The 19,416-nt window shown below is 41.5% G+C and overlaps 4 protein-coding genes across 9 annotated transcripts in view; 2 read left to right on the forward strand and 2 right to left on the reverse strand.

Moving 5' to 3' along the window:
• Nucleotides 1-376: 376 nt before the first annotated feature.
• On the reverse strand, nt 377-4,165 carry mrpl44 (mitochondrial ribosomal protein L44). The gene is made up of 4 exons (XM_033630770.2): nt 3,951-4,165; nt 1,588-2,056; nt 1,320-1,498; nt 377-1,088 (listed from the first exon to the last, which is right to left on the reverse strand). Exons 1-4 carry the CDS (start codon nt 4,139-4,141, stop codon nt 914-916), a joined length of 1,014 nt encoding a protein of 337 aa, XP_033486661.2. The 5' UTR covers nt 4,142-4,165; the 3' UTR covers nt 377-913.
• Nucleotides 4,166-4,268: 103 nt separating this feature from the next.
• Nucleotides 4,269-7,467, forward strand: dnaaf1 (dynein axonemal assembly factor 1). The gene is made up of 2 exons (XM_033632240.2): nt 4,269-5,319; nt 5,404-7,467. Exons 1-2 carry the CDS (start codon nt 4,395-4,397, stop codon nt 6,264-6,266), a joined length of 1,788 nt encoding a protein of 595 aa, XP_033488131.2. The 5' UTR covers nt 4,269-4,394; the 3' UTR covers nt 6,267-7,467.
• Nucleotides 6,869-12,214, reverse strand: mffa (mitochondrial fission factor a). 4 transcript variants are annotated; one of them, XM_033632241.2, is made up of 8 exons: nt 12,025-12,214; nt 11,184-11,401; nt 10,717-10,886; nt 10,515-10,606; nt 9,442-9,606; nt 7,872-7,928; nt 7,568-7,652; nt 6,869-7,465 (listed from the first exon to the last, which is right to left on the reverse strand). In XM_033632241.2, exons 2-8 carry the CDS (start codon nt 11,395-11,397, stop codon nt 7,334-7,336), a joined length of 915 nt encoding a protein of 304 aa, XP_033488132.1. In that variant the 5' UTR covers nt 11,398-11,401; nt 12,025-12,214; the 3' UTR covers nt 6,869-7,333. The 4 variants fall into 4 exon arrangements, with proteins under 4 accessions (XP_033488132.1, XP_078023292.1, XP_033488134.1 ...); XM_078167166.1 differs by having other exon boundaries at nt 11,184-11,437; nt 12,025-12,205; XM_033632243.2 differs by lacking the exon at nt 9,442-9,606.
• A 122-nt stretch (nt 12,215-12,336) lies between these two features.
• egfem1 (EGF-like and EMI domain containing 1) overlaps nt 12,337-19,416 on the forward strand; it is a 77,800-nt gene continuing 70,720 nt past the window's right edge. For 2 of the 3 annotated variants that reach the window (XM_078167164.1, XM_078167165.1), the window contains exons 1-4: nt 12,337-12,858; nt 15,626-15,760; nt 17,473-17,582; nt 17,794-17,898. In XM_078167164.1, coding sequence (XP_078023290.1) covers nt 12,773-12,858; nt 15,626-15,760; nt 17,473-17,582; nt 17,794-17,898 — 436 coding nt within the window. In that variant the 5' untranslated portion in view covers nt 12,337-12,772. Of the gene's footprint in view, nt 12,859-13,166; nt 14,574-15,625; nt 15,761-17,472; nt 17,583-17,793; nt 17,899-19,416 lie in introns of those variants that run through there. The other variant, XM_033631910.2, reaches the window with a different exon arrangement.

The following is a 19,416-nucleotide window of genomic DNA, read 5'->3' on the forward strand; positions in this document are numbered from 1 at the left end:
TGAGTCATGTAGATAAGACCATGCATGTAAAAAGCCATGTGATTTGTTACTAAGGCAAATTATGACGAAGTACAACGTTTCTCCTTCGGGCTGGTCAGGTTAGCCCTCTGCAGAGAATATGACCCATTTCCAGGGTATAGACTTTAAATCAGTCACTTCATTGAGCCCCATGTAAATGTGTAACAGATACTCACCATTACACATTTAAACAGATGACTTCTTTAAATCCTTATGCAATAACCTACAAATGTATGACATGTACATGTTGGAAAATAAATCTAGATATCATGTTTATATCCACACATTCACCTTTCATAAGTGCAATAATATGGAAGAAAATAGTCATGATCCAAAAAAACATGCATGAACAAAGTCATTGTGTACACCTTCTTATTACTTTTTATTACAGATGAACATATTATAACAGAATACCAAGTAAACCAAATGGCACCTTTATTATTTACAAGGACAACCAGATATCAGGGCTATTTTTTGCAATGGACTGCTGAACCTATAGGTTACTGGCCAAGGGGACCAGTGGACTTTACTCTTGAATATGCTTCCAAATTCATTCAACAATGCTGAGATTTCCGTCTGATTCAGTGGATACATGGATCTTCTGCCAAAGTCACACATTTTCAATGGACAATAAGGTTTATTTTGCCCTCCTTTGGTTGGGGGGGGGCTGACATACCCAACAGAACAATGTTGACAAGTGCACTGTTGGCCTAGTATGTAATAAGGTAGATGGTAACCTTATTCCCTTTCTCCATAAAATCTGTAGCAAGTCCGTTACCCACAACTGAGACGTTCTATACCTCAAATGACCTCTTAGGTGGATTCATGCCACCTCCCTGTCCAACTGCAGCCCCTTTAAATGATTTTCTGCTGCAGTATAAGAGTTGTTACTTCATTAATTGCTGCTGACTGATTGAATAAATGGCTGCTGATGCTGCTGCGGTGGAGAGAAGTCAAAGGGTCTGCGGTTCTCAGTGTAGCCGTAGAGTTTCCGGAGGGCCACGCGAGCTGCCTCTTCCTCGGCTGCCACGAGCGTCTCTCCTGGACCCTGAGCCAGAAGCTTCTTGTCACTGAATTAACACAAGTAAACAAACCCCAAATAAATAAGTATGCTTGGCAGATCATACACAAAACACTTTTAACTATCATGTCTATTATGACTTACCTGCATCTTACTCAAACCTCAAAAGTGTAACTTGTAATGTAACTTGAATTTATGTCTATATCAGCTCTGATTCCAATCTTATGTACATCTTCAATTGCTGTAATTTGGGTAAGAGCATCCACAACAGTACACGTACCTGTACAAGCCGACAAAGTATAGTGGCAGGACGGTACTGGCTCCAGCAGACCTGATGAGGCGAGGCTCTGGCAATAGAACGTTCCTCTTAGTGAGCTCCTCTTCCAATAATCCCATGGGGTTGACAACTGTCCACATATCAAACAAGTCCTTCCCTATCAGCTGAGTGACCAAGAAATCCTACGGAGAGGGGAGAAGGAAAAGAAAAATGTTACGTTTCTATAAGCAAAAAAAGGTATACCCATAATAATCTGCAGCAAGCCTCTTACCCTGAGGAAAAACCCGGTTCGCTCCGCACCGCTGCTCTCCTGTAGAGCTCCGATCACGGCCATGAATGTTGAGTAAATCACATCATCAGGAACAGGGCATTCTCCACTCATGGTTAGGTCTTCGATGCCGAGATTTCTTGCTACATAGGTCACAACTGCTGAACTGGTGAGGTGCCCTACGACGCCATCCACCCCCTCACTCGGCAGGCTCGGGAAGCTGGCCCTGCACCAGTCGGTCAGGAAGCTTGTAGTGAAACCCGCTCCCTTTTCACTCAACTGAATATTATCTTTCAGAACAAGAGCTGTGGCCTCAGAGTCCATGCCTAACTCCTTTCTCCTCTCTTGCTCTGCCTGCAGGTAACAGGGATTGATGAAGGCTGTTTTCAGCACCTCCAGGGAGAAGTTCTCGTGGAGGCGGGTGCTGAAAGCCTGAACCTCAGCATGGTAATCCCAGTTAGGCTGCTGAGAGCTGAAAGAAAGACGAACATGGTGTTAACTATGAGTCAGGACTTCCTCTACAGAACTGATCCCAAACTGGGTGTTACACACGTGCAAAAATGGTTATTACTTCTGAGTGGTGCCATTTGGGTAATTCAAAACATCCCTATGTATAGTAGTAGTGTGACTGAGCTAAGTCCCACCTATAACAACCACTATCAGTTTAAGTGTACGCTATACTGAGAGTATTTTCACCACTGAAGCCATTATATTGCTTTCAACAAAGCCAAACTCCATTGAGAAAAACTGTGATTTAACAACCCTTAACACAGGAGCTGCTGGTTTACCACTGTCTCTATCAGGTTTTTTTGTGTTACAGCTTGACTTCAGCATTTAAAGTGGTTTGTTCAGATTCACTCAAGTCTCACAATAACACAAATTAACTAATTGATTAAAGAGTCGAACCTGGGCCGCTGCGGCAACAGCCTTGTACATGGGGCGCCTGCCCTATCCACTAAGCCACCGACGCCCCAGGTGGGACTTTTTTATGGTGGCTAAAATACATTTTTTTGCTAACCCCATCCACAGCAGTACATTGCTTGGATTCTATGTCAGATTCCTGTCTGCTTACCAAAGTGGGGGCTTACTGACATCTAATGCAGGTAATACATTGACTATGGATAAGTACCTCATACAGCCCAACTTAAAGAAATTCTAACTGTTCTTCTCCAACTGGCCACACAAAAAAAAAACACAAGTAAGAAACCTCTGTGTCATTTTAGATTCTGATCTCAAGCTCATTTTAATCCATTAACAAAAACTGCATTTTACCATTTCCGCAATACAGCTAAGGTGCAACCTGTACTGAGCCTTTAAGATGCTGAGAAGCTTGTTCATGCTTTTGTTCTCAGTTGTTTTGACCACTGTAATGCTCTATACACTGGCCTACCTAAAACTGCCATTGCAAAATTACAGACCATTCAGAATGCTGCTGCTGTCAGGGTTTTAACAAAAACTAAAAAGAGAGACCATTATAACTCCTGTTTTATGCAACCTACACTATCACCCAGTGTCTTTTAGAATTGATTTTAAAATCCTTTTACTGGATTTTAAGGCTCTTAATTGCAGCGCTCCCTCCTATATAGTATACATAGGTATATATATTATCTACTGTTCCTAATGTCACTATATAACCTTTGGGGATGCTTCTTTTAGCTACTAATCCCCAAAAATATGGAACACCATACCTTATTTTAGACTTGCTGGCTCAGTGGACAGTTTTAAATGATGACTCAATACATATCTTTTTTCATATAGCCTATCACTAGCAGCTTTCTGTTGTAATATTCTTAAAATGTATCTTAATTAATTATTGATTGGAGAATTTATATTTTCTTCTAATTTCTCCTTGAATGAGTGTTGTACAATTGTATGGCTTTATATCTTTGCTGTTTTTCTCTGCAGCTGAATTGTAAAGCAGGTGCTATATAAATAAAGTTCATGCATGCATTAAAAGTTCATTCATTAATAGTTTTTGTACCATCAGGAGGAGGAGCAAAGTGTCTTTGAGGATTACAAGCAAAACTTAATGGTTCAAATTACTCTAAGAAATATTATTATGGTGATAAAATGAGAGGTACACAGTGAGGCTGGAGAGGAGGCAGACTTTTCTTCACCTGTGCAAAGGAACAGTTATGGCTAGCTAACATACCGCTCCTGGGTCCACTTAAAAAACTGTGTGAATAGCAACAGCACGCGCGCTGCTAAACAAGTCTGCATTGACAATTTGTGTGACGCAGCTATACGAATTTATAAACCAAGCCTACTTATTCGGCTAACACGAATAAACACATATTGGCCAACATATCATATACACTGATAATGGCCTTGAGATGTTCTCTAGTGTTAGCTAGCGTTAGCCTCACCGTGGCTTGGGTGGCGGAGGTCCTTCCAGCTTCAACTTCTTCGCCATGAGGTATGTGTACGTTTTCATCCATCTCTTCTTCTCTCTGACCTGAGTTAAAGTTATATTTCTGCAAACACGCCGGCAGTGAATTCCTAATGTCAGCGCACCACGATTTAATATGAATCCGGACGCCATGTTGACCACTGACATCTAAGTGCAACGGCGAAAACGGTCCGCCCGGGAACAAGAAACAACATCCGGCTAGGCAAGTCGTTCCCAACGCAACCAAGAACGCAAGTTACCATGGAAACAAACATAAACGTTTACTAACGTTAGCTTGCAGAGCGGACTGTCGAGTGAAGTTTACAGGAATATACATCTTATAACTCGCTGAAATACAGATACAAAGTAAGAATAGATTGTTTCTGTTTCTTCTGCTTTTTAGTTTGATATATTTTTGGCGATGTCCACTCCTGAAATCCAAGAAACGACGGGAAATAAAGTAGTGAAAGCGACTCATGCGGGATGCGGAGATGCTGTGATGAAGGATGGAGCTGAAGAAAGCGAGGAAAATAACAAAAACCCGCAGGAGACAAAGGAAAAATATTCAGGTCCACGAATGACCAAGAAGTTCCTGAAAGACCACTGTAAGGAGAACAAACTTTACTACACACCTTGCCTGAATGACACACTGTACCTGCATTACAAAGGCTTTCTCGCCATTGAGAACCTAGAGGAGTACACAGGTCTGAAGTGTCTCTGGCTGCAAAGCAATGGCATTCAACGCATTGAGAACTTGGATGCCCAGACTGATCTGCGCTGCTTGTTCCTTCAGCAGAACCTGATCTACAAGCTGGAAAACCTTGAACCTCTGAAAAAGCTCGGCACCCTCAATGTGTCCAACAACTACATACGCACCATTGAGAACCTCTCCTGCCTCCCTGACCTGTGCACTCTGCAGATTTCACATAACAAGCTGGAGACAGCGGGGGACATTGAGCATCTGAATCAGTGTCTAGAAATCAGTGTGCTGGACTTGTCTCACAATCTGTTAAATGACCCTGAGATCCTTCTTGTGCTTGAGGCTTTGCCAGAGCTGCGGGTGCTAAATCTAAGTGGAAATGAGGTGGTGAAAAAAATCCCAAACTACAGGAAGACCATGATTGTGCGTCTCAAGCAGCTCACCTTTCTGGATGATTACCCCGTGTTCCCCAAAGACAGGGCGTGTGCAGAGGCATGGGCGGTGGGAGGTCTGGAAGGGGAGTGGAAAGAGAGGGAGCAATGGGAGACGCGAGAGAGGAGGAAAATTCAGGACAGCTTGGATGGCATGGCGAAGATTCGAGAGGCAGCCCTGGAGAGACGACGCATTCGAGAGCTACATGAGAAAGGTGAACAGTTTTAAACTTTACCACCCTTGTGCACATACATAGAGTAAATGATTTGCTTTTTTTAACCAGTCTGTTTCATTTCAGGGGCAACTGAGACTCAGAGTGAGGACCATGACACCCAGATTGTGACTTCATCAAAAGGAGAGACGATCCAAGCCTTCGTGCAGGACTGCCTGGACGCCCATGAAGAGTTCTTGCATCAGCCAAGCTGTGAACATCTGGAAGCAGAGCAGCCAGGTCAAGACTTACAGAGGGAGCAGTTAGAGAACGATAACCTGGAGAAATCACAGATGAAGCAGCCTGTGAGCGAAATCAATGAGGGGGTGAATGCGGAGCACTCAGCACAAGAGCTACAGAGGTCTGCAGGACAGATACTTGAGACAGAACACGTAGATGACAGCCACTCTGGTGGAATCCAGTTTGTGAGAAATGAAGCAGAGAGCACAAGCAAGCAGTCTGAAAAGAAGCTACCTTCTTTGGTAAGGGCAGCTCCTCCTGAGGCAGACGACGCTGTACCAGCATATGGTCCTGGACCACTGGTTACAGAGCTAGAGGAAGCTGAGCAACTGGAAACAATTCACCTTCCACCACACTGCTCACTGCGTGTCGATGACCTACCTGACCTGGAGGATGTGGACACAGAAGACTTCACGGCAATGCTCTCTTCTGAGCAAGTGTTCAAACCTAAAATAGAGGTCATATCAGGAGGCAGTGATGAGGACGAACCAGTCAGTAATCAGCGTGAGGGCATGTCCACCTTTGGGCCAGATAAAAATTCACTGTTCACAATGAGCAACAAATCAGCTGGGGTCTGTGCCAAGTCTCCATCATTGGTGTATCCAGAAGATGAGGATAACCCCAAGCCACGCGTTGGTGAAACTGTTGGAAAGTCCATAACAAACCAAACCTCTTCTCCACTACGCTGCCTGATTGAGGAGCTGGACTGATGCTCTGAAGTTTTGAAGCATTTTTGTCTGATTAAAGTGACAAACTAGTCTCACAGGACACACCCCAAATGAAATGTCCTAATGCTGGTCATGTGAGGCTGTGAGAAGCCCAATCAGGGCACAGCTTTGATTTTAAAAATGAATATTTAGAGGTTATTGTTACAGTGAAATATAATTCATGCATATGCATATTTGTTACAGAATTTGGAGCCATTTTGTTTATATGGTTGTTAATTATTAGACTGTGAAAACTGGTTACATCTTACATGAACTGTTGTTTCCTAATATAATCTTTTTCTTTAAGTGCTTTAATTTTTAAAATTATATTTAGTGGTTATTGTTATAATGAAATGTAAAGAGTTTCAAAGCCACTTTGTTCATATGGTTAATTGTTAGACTGTGAAAAAAGAGAATAAATCTTACATGAACTGTTCAATGATATTCTTCTCCTTAAGGCAAAAAAACCCCCCTATAATTAGTGTTAATAACATTTAAAAATAAAAAAATGTTAATTCATGATCCTTCTTCACATAACAGCAATATTATAGCGATGTGTGAATTTCACTTAATGCACCAGTGAAAACAGGACAACACGTCATATGTATGGTTTTCCTAAATTGTATTTTAATCCCCAGTTCAAGTCACATATTACTCTCTCCCCAATAAATATTCAACATGTTACATCTCCACACTGCAGCTCCACTTCTCTGTTTTGGTAAACTATGCTTTTCTGTATCTCTGGACGACATCTTTCCAAAGCTCTAGGTGATGTGAACAAATATTTACAACAAGTCATGCTTAGCATCGAGCAAGAAGATTTGTAATAAAAAAAAAAAAAAAAACTTGAGAAAACATTAGACAGGATGAAATAAGAGTAAAAAAATAAAACTGTACATGTATTAAATAAACCAAATCAAAATATAAGCCCTGTGGACAGCAGGCCTTGTACACACGTGTAAAGGTCGTCCTCACACAGGGACTGAGTGCAGCGAATAGCTAAAATTTGACACATAGAATAAGGGATATACGTTCTTCTGTCACGGTGATGGCAGAAATACGGGTCAGCATTAACGTCGCAACCACACCCAAGTGTTGATGAGCCAGAAAGCTACAGTGACTGAGTACAGGATCATCTCTCGCTTTGCACGCTCCTTGTTTTCCTCTTCCAAATGTTGGAGTCTCCGGTTCAACTTGATGAGCTATAGATAAATAATAAAAAATAATAATTTTCTCAGTCACAGGGCTTCCACGATTAGCTTCTGCGCCACAAGATGGAGGTAGTGTTTGTATTAAGAACTAACCTGGCGTCGAAGCGTTGTTGCATCAACCACAGTCATGTCATCAGGCCCCCCGTCCAGCGCGGCTTCATATGTTGTTAACGCAAGCCTGGAAAAGAGAGCAGTCACTTTGAGAATTACATAACTCAACCACAACAGAGTGTTAATTACAGTAGCACATATTTGGTGTCTAAGAATAGCAACCTAATTTTGATTTTTCTACCGAGGCTTAACCTTATTTCTTGACCTGCAATGAGAATGGAAGGTAGGAAAAGATGCGGAGAAGGACAAAGGATCAGAATGAAGGTGAAGTGCCAGGTGAAGTTACCTGGAGTCATGCAGGGGGTTGGAGCTCGAAGCCGACCCCCCTCGCAGTGATGGTTTGCTACAGAGGTGGGGAAAGACAGGGTCGGGAAAAGGGAAAAATAAGAGATAGAGCAACAAACACGTGGCACAGTGTTGCACACATGCACACACCTCGCATGTAGTTCACATAACTACAGTTTTTGTGTTGTCCCAGAACCCAAAAGGCTGAAGTTTCTACGCCTTTTCACATGTCTATTTTAACACTCATTTAAGTGCTCTCATATTATTATTATTATTATTATTATTATTATTATTATTATTATTTCATTATCCTTCAAAAACATCACAAAAATTCTATTGCTTTGTTTGCAAGAAGCTCTTCTCTACCTGACATGAGGATAAGAATGTGGAAGAAAGTTTATCAATCAAATTACTGAAGTTGGCAGTGTATGAACAGTGTATGACAGTTCTTTTTGCTCTGAAATAAAACCTTTAAAATGGATTCATGTGCTGTGCGGGGTGTTTACAGGTTTTCCTAATACAACAAACACACTTCCAAAGTTAAATCTAAATTTAAAGGGGACCTATTATGCTTTTCTGTATTGTGTCTTATATATAGTGTTACAAACTATTAATGTAGCAACACAGGGCCTGTTTCCAAAGCCTTTTCTACTCTGGCGACAGTATGACATCATCGTTAGTTAACACTACGTAGCCTACACTGTTACATGAAGCTACGTGCTAATGTCAGGGAAACATGTTCTCCCCCATTTCGGATCATATTCCTGCTGGGCCGTGTTCAGTTGTGTTTAATAGCTTTTATTGGTGATTTTTCACGTTAAAAAGAGACGCTACTCTCCTTTGCAGTCATTCCCCCGACTGCAATGACTGAATTGCAGAGACCCTGAGATATGGTAGACCCAGAAACGCTGACTAGTCAGAGTAGACGGCTTTTTCAGGAGCGGGACTTTAAGGGACAGTCCCTAAAATGGAGCGTCTCAGACAGAGGGTGATTATGGATGTTCCAGCAGAGATAGCTTGAGGAAAATAAAGAGTTTTGGGTTTTTTTACCATTAAAGCACGTCAATGTGTTCTAGTAGAAACTCAAAAACAAGTATGAACCTCAAAATGAAGATAATAGGTCCTCTTTAAAATGGTCGACAAGGCCTTGTACAACTTAAACAAATTCAACTCCCACCACCACTTCCACCTGAAGACAGGTTCAACGGCTACTACTTGACCAAACTCTTAAGAAAAGCCACAGATGTAAAAGGCACATGAGGAAATATGGCTACATTTTACATTTTGATTAATACATGCTGTATTAATATTGTTATTGAATGCTGCAGATAGTCAGTTAGAAATGGTCGTGTAATGATTGAGCCTACCACATAAACACTTCTAGGCCTTCTAACAACTTTTACATTTCAGAAACACCACTCCCCTTCCTCTAACAACAGGGTGCTGAGGAGCAGAAATCAAAGTAGCTTTAATGTGACTTTGAGGAAGAAAAAAACAACTGGTGCAGTCAGTATTGCCCTCTGTGACCAATATCTAATAAGCAAAACAAGACCGGATGATCGAGAGGTCACCTGCGAGGGTTCTCATCCAAGACCTCCAGGACCTGCTGGTAGGCCCGACGTGTAGTGGACTGGATGAATGATAGAACACCGCTAGCGCTGTACAGGTTGTGTTCTTCTTCAGTCACGGTGAGAGAGGGGCAAGGGTGGACAGTGGCTGGGGGGGACGGGGTCGCACTGCTCAGTGCCCACCATTAAGAGCAGCCAATTCAGAGGGAAAGGGAAGAAAAAGACAACAGAGGAAAGAAAGGAAGGAGGAAGGAGAGGGAGAAAAATAAGGAAAAGAAACTGTCCTCAACTTCACTGACTTTGTAAATATTGCAACCAAGTGACCTGCCAACCACCAACAGTGCTTTACTAACACATAATACACCCAACAAAAAAGCAAACAAAAACATAAACTAAAGGCACTGACAAGCAAATGATGACAATCTTGATTACATTACTCAAGACCTCTTGCTTGTTCTTGTGGCGACTTCAATAGAAACAGGACGTCACATGCAGTTGTGCTGAGGACAGTGACCAGGACATGAAGTATATTTTGCTGTATAATTATCAAATTGATAATATATGCAAATCCTAATCTAATATTTGTAATTTTCTACCTACATATTAAAGCTACAGACCAAACGTAGTGTGAAGTGGGTGCACACTGTATAACTAATTCAGGTAATTCACCATTTTCCTTTACCGGTTTTCTATTGTGTTTCCCTTTGAATCCTGAAGTGTTGCTAAGCGGAGAGTGAGTTGGTTTCTACACCAAAAAATTATATTTTCTATCCCTTTCCAGTAATCCTAAAGTCAATAAACAATTCAAAACTGGGAAATGATAAAATCAAAACTGATTAGTACATCAGTCATGGTGTTAATGGATTAGTGTCGGTGACAAAAACAGCTAAATTCTGAATTGACACTGAGAGCAGCAAAGTTCTCACCCCAAAAAGTTCACGACAAAAAACAGCCAGCTACGTCACAACGACAAAGGGACACAGAGGACACAGGACCAAAAGAAAGATGCTAATGCATGCATATAGGAGATAAGATGGAGCTGGTAGCAAGCTAATGATGTCATATTCAATACTCACGCAGAGTCATTGCGCATCAGCTGAGTGCTATGACGGGCAGCTGCATTCTCACTGGCTGATCGTTCCCGTCGTACTCGTGCAAGGGGCCGCATCTACAAAAAACAACAACAACTGATTAATTCAGGTTATAGTTTACTTTAGGGAAATTGTTTAGGCCAATAAATAGATTTAATGCAGTGTCCTTTGTTGTTTTATAGCTTACCACCTCCTCGCTGTCTGGAGCCGCCCGCTGATCCTCTTCCAGGAAGTCCAGGGGTCGATCACTGAGGGTGAGCACTCTGGGTGGAGTCTTCAGTGATAGGGTTTCTAGTGGTGTTGACTGGATAAGGTCAAGGTCTCTGGGTCTTTGAAACTGGGGATCATTACTGTCCCCTGACAAAGAAAGGTGCGAATGAGAAACTGATGCTGATGCTTCACATGTATAGTGAACCAAGTGTGCCTTATGTCTTTTGTTTCATTTTCAGTGTTAAATACATGACACAACAAAGTCCTGAGCCACTGATAAGAACAATAGCTAGTATCTGTTAATGGTAATAAAAAGCCACATAATATGTATATTACAGTCGGCTGACTGGCATCGATGTTGTGCAAAGTTTTATTGTGATAAAGACTTTGGACAACACTGAAAACACAGCCCTACAAAGACTGAATGCTTCACACCATACTAACCTGCAATCACAATTCTCTCTGGGACCTGCATTATGACACTGTGGGGGACCTCCTGAGATCCAAGATTAGGGTCCTCGCGGGGGTGAGGAGCCACTTTGAGCATCTCAGGGATGCGCATCCTCTGGCTGATCCCCTCTGTGTACTCCAGCTCATACTGGATACGGTTCATCTCCGCCATCTCCGCCGTGGGGGAAGGGAAGGCTGCTCCGTTCATTTTGCTATGAGGAAGGATTTGTTCAGCAACACAGAGCTAACTGTCAGCCGCAAAAAGGTCACAAAGGGCAGAGAGCATGTCAACATGAGACACCTGTGTCTGTTTGTTTCAGTTTTAGTCTTGTTGAACTTGTTATGCTGCATACCTGCTGGTATATCTCATCACAAAACAGAAATCTCTTTAAGAATCTCCTTGAAAAATTAATAGTGCAGCTTAAGAGCTGCAGGCAGAAGGAAAGATGGAAAATTTCTCGTGACACAATCATATGATCATAACTTGGTGCCTTCTGACTTTGCAGAGAGAAACAAAGGGAGGTTACATGCACAAATTTGGCAGCAATATTGACTTGTATTAGATACGAGCTGCAGCTTCTGCTTTCCAGGACATTAAAATTCTATACCACAGATGCTAACATAAAGCTAACATCAACAATGATGCTTATTACACTAGTGTAGCTAACACAGTGGTTATTTGAACAACAATAAACACTAGCTCAGTGATTTTAGCAGCTGTTAGGAGTTTTTACGTCACAACAAAAAGAAGCTGAAGCTAACGTTAGTTTTGATTTGACAGATAGACAAAACATTAGCGCCATTACAAGCTAGCGCGGTAGTTTGGGTTTCTTACCGTTAGGTCTGTTGTGACGGTTAGCTTCCTTTCCGAAGAATAATTTATCAATTAAATACTGACAGAAATAAAAACCCCTTAATATACTCAGAACGGTACGGTTAAGTGTAGGTATTACAGATGATGTAGCTGTTAGGCATCTCCTTGTAGTGATACAAGAGAGGAACCTCCTCTCTTCTTCCGCTGTCTGTCCCAAACAGGAAGTACCGACACTCAGGAGGAAGTGACGTCGCGTTACCAAGCGCTGAAATTAAAAGCTGAGAACTTCTACTCTGGTATACATTTATTTGATAATTCTAGCTTTATGTCTTTGTTAGCTGGAAGTTTGTGAGGACAGCGCATTGTGGGCTGCTGTTTTCTAGCTGCAGGCTTTGTGTTGTCGGTCACTTGAGCTTTGGTGCTCGTACTGACTTGAATATGTTAATGTGTAGTTTGGGTCAGGTGCTGGTCAGGCGTTAAACCCAATATCCTGCTGATAATATCGTTTTTCTGTCATTGCAAAACATTTGCATTTTGAGGTGAGTACTGTTTTTGGATGCCCATTAGTTTAAACGCCATGTAACTATCCACTGGAACTGCCATGCAGGTATTTACCTGCCAAATGCAGCAATTTTCATCCTTCATTTGCTCCTCTAGATCCAAGGTTGCTTGGAGGGGATAGATGGATATGGTGATGGATGGTTAACGCCGTCCTGTCTTGGCCAAACTCTGCAGTCAGTTGTCCCATATGGGCTAAAGAAACTGGACCATGTGTTTACTGTCTCTCTTCCTACAGCTGACCACCCCTGCATCCATGGGCGGATATAAGACCATGGTGTCTCTGGGCATATACATGTAGGTGGCTCGTACATTTCTCCTCCATAGCAGTAAGACATGCAGACGTTATAGTTTTTGAGCAGCTTTTTGTTGTCGTTTTGCGTCTCTTTGTGGTCCTTTGTGTCTGTGGTTGTCTTCCTGGTTTTTGTAATTGTTTTGTGTCTCTTTATAGTCATTCTGAATCTCTTGTATTTGCTTTCTGTCTCTTTGAAGTAATTCTATGTCTCTTCATGGTCGTGTGTGTGTTTTTCTAGTCATTTTACATCTCTTCGTCGTCATTTTGAATATCTTTGTAGTTTGTCTCTGTCTCTTTGAAGTCATTTTATGTCTCTTCATGGTCATGTGTGTGTCTTTCTAGTCATTTTACATCTATTTGTTGTCATTTTGAACCTCTGTAGTCTCTTTCTGACTCCTTGAAATCATTTTTTTTATTATTTTGAACCTCTTTGTAGATTCTTTTTTGTAAGTAAGTAAAAAGTAAGTAAAGTTTATTTGTATAGCACTTTTCACAGAGAGGACTCACAAAGTGCTTCACAGGAGCACTTTGTCTCCTTGTAGTCATTTTTTGTCTTCTTGGTTATTTTGAATCTCTTTGAAGTCATTTTCTGTCTCTTTGTGGTCATTTTGAATCTCTCTGTAATTTCTTTCTGTCTCCTTGAAGTCATTTTTTGTCTTTTTTGTGATTTTTAATCTTTTTGTGGTCATTTTGTGTCTCTCTGTGGTCGTTTTGCCTCTGTTCATAGCTGTTGTGAGAATTTCTGTTTCCCTTTGCAGCAGTTTTGCATCTCTTTGTAGTTGTTTTGTGTCTCTCTTTAGATGTATCACGTTTCATTTTGGTCATTTTCAGTCTCTCCCTGGTGGGTGGGTGTAGTTCATTTGAGTGACATTTTGCAGGTGGAAGCCATGGGGCCTCCGCAATCCATCCATGCCTGCATCATCTTTTGTACCTTCAATCAGCATCATAGTGGATTTTGTTTACCTAACTTTAAGAATTTGTATTCTAAGTAAATCTCTTGCCTGGACCTCCTCCTCACATTCTTTGAGCCAGTTTGCAACTCCCATTTTCATGCACAGAATTTGTAAATATGATACATTTTAAAAGCTTTTTGCAAGAGTTTCTTTTAGTACAACTGTAACATCATGTTGTTTTTTTCAATATGGATCATTTTATTTTATTTTTTTATTTGAACTTTATTTACCCAGGAGAATCCCTTTGAAACTGTGAATCTCTTTTTAAGGGAGACCTGACCAAGACAGGCAGCAGAAAATAAAAACACACAGTCAGAAAACACTACAAGAAATAAAATAAAATAAAATACAACAAAATAAAAAAGTCTAAAAGCATGTCTGGGTGTGTTACTGCACAGGTCAGTGTCGCCGGGGGTTGAGGGAGGTGGCCCCTCGGTGACTGTGGGTGGTGCGTTTCCACGGAGCCATTCAAAGGCTGCGATTGACGCTAGACAATAACGTCCTCCCCGCTTAACCAGTGAACGGGAAATCACGTCTGGAGCTCGGGAAATATCAACTGAACTCAAACATCAACTTCTCAGTCATGTCTCAAGGCGGACTTCCATAAATGTCAGGATGCTCTTCATTTGATGGATTAACAGGCTGCGCCGATTGAGTTCTTCTCCGCGTCTGTAACCGGCTGAAATGATGTTCCCACATATTTTGTGTGTGATATTATTCGGCACTGTGCACATTGCATCTTCTTTGGAGCTGCAGTCTGGCATGTAAGTGACGTTTTCTAATTGAAATCCCTTCTACAGTTTTTAATTTGCACTAGATTTTATTGGATAAACAGGCGACTGAGAGTTTTACGCATGCTTTAAAATAAGACTAAAGCAACCATAGGTCACTGCCATTTATTTATTTATTTATTTTACAAAGACGGTTATATCCATAGTCCACATTTCATAAGTGATTTAACTTCTGTCTTTAATTGTTACTTCAAAGTTTACTCTGCTCAGTGCCCACTAGGCGTCGCCCTTTCAGGTCCCAAATGAGCATGGATGTGTTTTTTATAGCTCTGTTGTTGTAACGTGCTTCTGCATAATAGCTTCCAGTGGAATGTTTTTATTTTTTGTGCATACTACTCCACCAGAGGTTTCCCACTTTAAATAGACTGTGCAGGACATGATTGAAGGAACTGTTTTCATGACAGGAGAAGCTAAATACTTCCTCTAATTAACTTCAGGCTGCTCTGTATTGAAGCCATATGGTTACTGGAGGAGGACACCTCTGGATAGTTTAGGATACCTGCACTGTCAACACACACAGATGCAGGCTGCTTATGATCGAGTGCTGCATAACGACCTTGTACACGTCAGTACATGCATGCAGGCACATGAACATGCAAACAAATCTGGAGAAGGGAAAAAAAAAGTTCATGTGGAATTTAATTGGTTGTTTATGGGGTGCTGTAGGTAGTGTCTCTGGACCTCAAACGTATTGCACCAAACAGGAAACTGTATGATTATTTGACAAACAGTGTGTAAGTCATGAGCTGATGCACCTGAACATGTGTAGAGCACATGGAAGTTCACGTCTGCTGAAATACATGCATGGGCTCTGCAGCTGGCTGCCATCACCACCTTCTATAGCCACCTCTGAGCTCAGTCAACCATCAACATACTATGTATAACAATGTAAAATGAAGTGCTCACATGCTGCTCTTAAAAGTCATTGTACCAGTATATAGTGTTGTCCAAATTTGTTGCCAATTTGTACATATTTTGACTGCATCTGTCCAACTCTTTCTCATTTTTGTGTTTCCCATGCACAGGCCAAATGTTTGTGCCGACCAGGAGATGTCCATGTTGGGGGCCCGGCAGCCTTGTGTCCAGGCTTTTACCCGCATGGTTAAGGTGTGGAAACAGGGCTGCACCAGCCACAGATGGTGTATGGGCTATGAGAGGAGGTAAAAGCAAAAATACTATCACAGTGCACAAACATTGATTTAAAGCTACAGGTAGGAACTTTGATGAAAATAACCTTTTGTCCTATCTGCTGGAACTGTCGCTACATCCATCATCATCATGTCCCTCCTTCTCCTTCTATTGCCTCTAATAGCATTTGCTAGGATCTACCTAGTGCACCAAAAGCAGCTAATCAGAGCTGAGGAGTCTCCAACCCGGCTGTCAATCATGTCAGTCACTGCTTGTGTATGGTCAAACTGTCAAACTAGGCAGCGCTGATCAAATGTGAATCAAGATGATGTCACTGCATTGCCTATTTTTCGCCTCACATGTTTTCAGAAACATATTTTAGTGTACTGTTTAGCTGTAAAGTGAGAAAGTTAGTGACTAGGGCACCCCACTGGACGGAGCAACTTTCCCATTGTTTTTGCAGATCATCTGTCTCATGTATTGCTTTGATGATGTAGTGACATATAGTATAGCTTCAGTAGTGGTTCAGTATTATTAACCACTATTCAATCAAGATGTCTCATTCATGAGCACAGCTGCAGCAAATTAGGCTGCGATGGACTGTTTCACACGCAAACATTAACCCACTTCATAACTTTGAGTTTTCTGGTCAAGTGCCATCGCCGTGTCTGCCATTCATAAGATCCACTAGAATGACTGGAGCTGGAAACAGAGCTTCTCCTTCTCTTTGCTTGTTCGGTGGGATTGGAGATCATAATCTTGGAGCCACAAAACTGATTCACCCTAATCTGAAAAAGAAACATTATAGCTTTGAATATGTCAAACAGGTCTCATTTTAGAAAATGAATTCTAGCACTACTTAAATGAAAGCAATTTTCCTTTACATTTGACAATGTTTTTACATCATTTGAACTGCAGTAAGTGGACATTATTAAAGGGACAGTTAATCCCCAAATCACCCAGTGCTATTTATCAGTCTAGACTGGTTTGGTGTGAGTTGCCGAGTGTCCGTAGAGATGTCTGCCTTTTCTCAAATATAATGGAACTAGATGGCACTCGGCTTGTGGTGCTCAAAGCGCCAAAACTATACATTTGAAAAACTCAACAGCAATGTCTCTTTCCAGAAATCATGCCAGGGTAACACAAGACAATCCACAGACCTTGTTGTGAGCAGTTTCATGTAGGAACTGTTTTCTTTCTGCCAGACTACACCCACCAACTGTATCACCACTCAGGAGGAAGTGTGCATCTACTCATGGACGAGAGGCTTGTGCTCCTGACAGCATAAGATGTAAATATTAATGGCGTCCTCCTCGGCTGAGCTGTAGCGTTAGCTAGCTCAGTGATGCTAGGTGAGCTAGCAGCTTCCTTCTGCGTGGTGATATGGTTGGTGGGTGGAGTTATGATTTCTGGGAAGAGACATTACTATTGAGTTCTTCAAATGTACTTTTTTGGTGCTTTGAGCACCACAAGCTGAGTGCCATCTAGTTCCTTTTATATTTTGAGAGAAGGCAGACGTCTCTATTGCCGATATCTCCAACACTCAGCAACTAACACCAAAACAATCTAGACTGATAAACAGCACTACAGGTAAGAGGAAAAATATGTATTTTTGATTTGGGGGTGAACTGTCCCTTTAAGACTGTATTCCTTACAGGCCATACATGTTAACAGTATGTATGAACATATAATATAACTTCCAGAAAATCCTATCGTGTGACTATAACAGACTTCTCCTCCTCAGGACAGCATACTACACAGTGTACAGGCAGATGTACAGCATGGATTTGCACACAGTCTATAAGTGCTGCCCTGGCTGGACTCGGAAGGGTGAAGAGATGGGCTGTCTGCATAGTGAGTAATAGCATTATACATACAAACTGTAGGCATCACATAGCTTTGGTATTGCCGTGAAGCTGCTGCATATATCAATTTGATATTACATACAATAATTTGCCTGGAAAAAATGTCAATGGCATTAGTCAGGAATGAAGCCAGCCTACTGATTTCTATATGTGCAAACATGGATACATCAGCAGCCTTATATGATATGTGGAATCTGCAGGGGTGTGTGGAGCCAATACATGTTTCAATGGAGGCCAATGTTCAGAGACTGGAGAGCAGATATGTCAGTGTCCACTGGGCTTCAAAGGGACGCGTTGCCAATACGGTGAGTTTCTTGATTCTTTCATCTTTCTTTCTTCTTTTTAGACGTTCATATACAGTATAACAGAAAAAAACGATGAGTGCAACCTTGTGAATCAGTGAAGTGACCTACATCCTCTGAGGACAACATGTTGTTGAAGCTCTAATAAGCCCAGTTCAGACCTTATGCTTTCACTTTGCACAAGCAGAATGTGCCTGTAGTGTGGCTGTGATTGGAGGCTGCTCTGTGAGGGGTCTCAGGGTAGTTAAAGGTAGAAGACGTGCTCTCTGGGAGGAATGGCTTCCTTTGCAGGCCTGAGCCTGGAGTGCTGTGGCAAACCCAGCTGAGCCTCCACTCTATAAAAACTGCATGTTAATGAGGGTGTATACAGTTCTGGTTTCATATGGTTGAGAAAGCAAAAGCCAAGAACACATTTAGCCACATATGACAATATTTACATTTAGGGGTAGTTGCTAAACAGTGCTTTAATAAATTAGATTACTGAAATTAGTTTTAGAAACAACTTCAATGCACAGTTCAACATTTTGTGGAATAAGGACATACAGTTATTTTATAAGTTGTGAGTTCAATGAGAAGATTGAAACCACTCTCTACATCTTTACGTTAGATGTGAAGCTACAGCCAGCAGCTGGTACGCTTATCTTAGCATAACAACGCCTAGCTCTGTCAAACGGTAGCTAAATCGTCCTACCAACACCTTTAAAGTTCACAAATTCACACGGTATACCTCAGTGCCTTTTTGCTGTTGAAAGGCTATGTGCCAGACTTTTTCTTGGCTGGAGTAGTAACTTCCTGGAGTCTCCTCCCTACTGGTTGACATGCAACAGCTCAGAGGATTAAACAGATGAGGTATCAGGTTAACTTTTCTGTAACATTCCTGTTTCTAGTCTTAATGCTAAGATAAGGATGCTGTTTGTAGCCTTATCGTTGCAGTCATAGACAGATATTACTGATGGGTGAAAGTGGATGAACACATCTTTTTGCATGACTCTTTTAGTGTCCAGTATATAGTGTGTCAGGGTCGGCCTTACAAAAGTCCAAGTTCTTGTGAATCCCCAACTTTTCCACTCGCTTTTATTGTAATTACTGTTCATGCTGCCTGCTATAGTTAGAGAACAAGAAGCAATTCACTCGGACTCAAGTCCAGACCTTCACAGACAAGGCCAATAGTGCATTCACGTGCTCCTCGGATGGTGCATTTATGAAAAGTGCATTTGTGAACTTATGAACTATCACTCAAGAGTGTATAAAGCATTTAATATTGAAGAGCAAATAAATGAAAGGTGGTCAGGTGAGCCATGACATGTAATCGGATTATTCTGATACCACATGAATGAAGATACTTGTCCCTGAAATGAATATTTTATCTTTACTCATGTAAACATGTTCATGATGACTGGCAGTGGATTGAAGAGAAGTTTTCTGGGGCAGGCAGCACTAGCTTCCGAATGTGCATGTGGGATGACAGAGTGTCACAGAGAAACTGACTCCATATTTCACTAGGTTTCAAAATTCAAAATG

Source organism: Epinephelus lanceolatus, chromosome 4 (genome assembly GCF_041903045.1).
Source record: "Epinephelus lanceolatus isolate andai-2023 chromosome 4, ASM4190304v1, whole genome shotgun sequence".
In the NCBI taxonomy this organism is placed as follows: Eukaryota; Metazoa; Chordata; class Actinopteri; order Perciformes; family Serranidae; genus Epinephelus; species Epinephelus lanceolatus.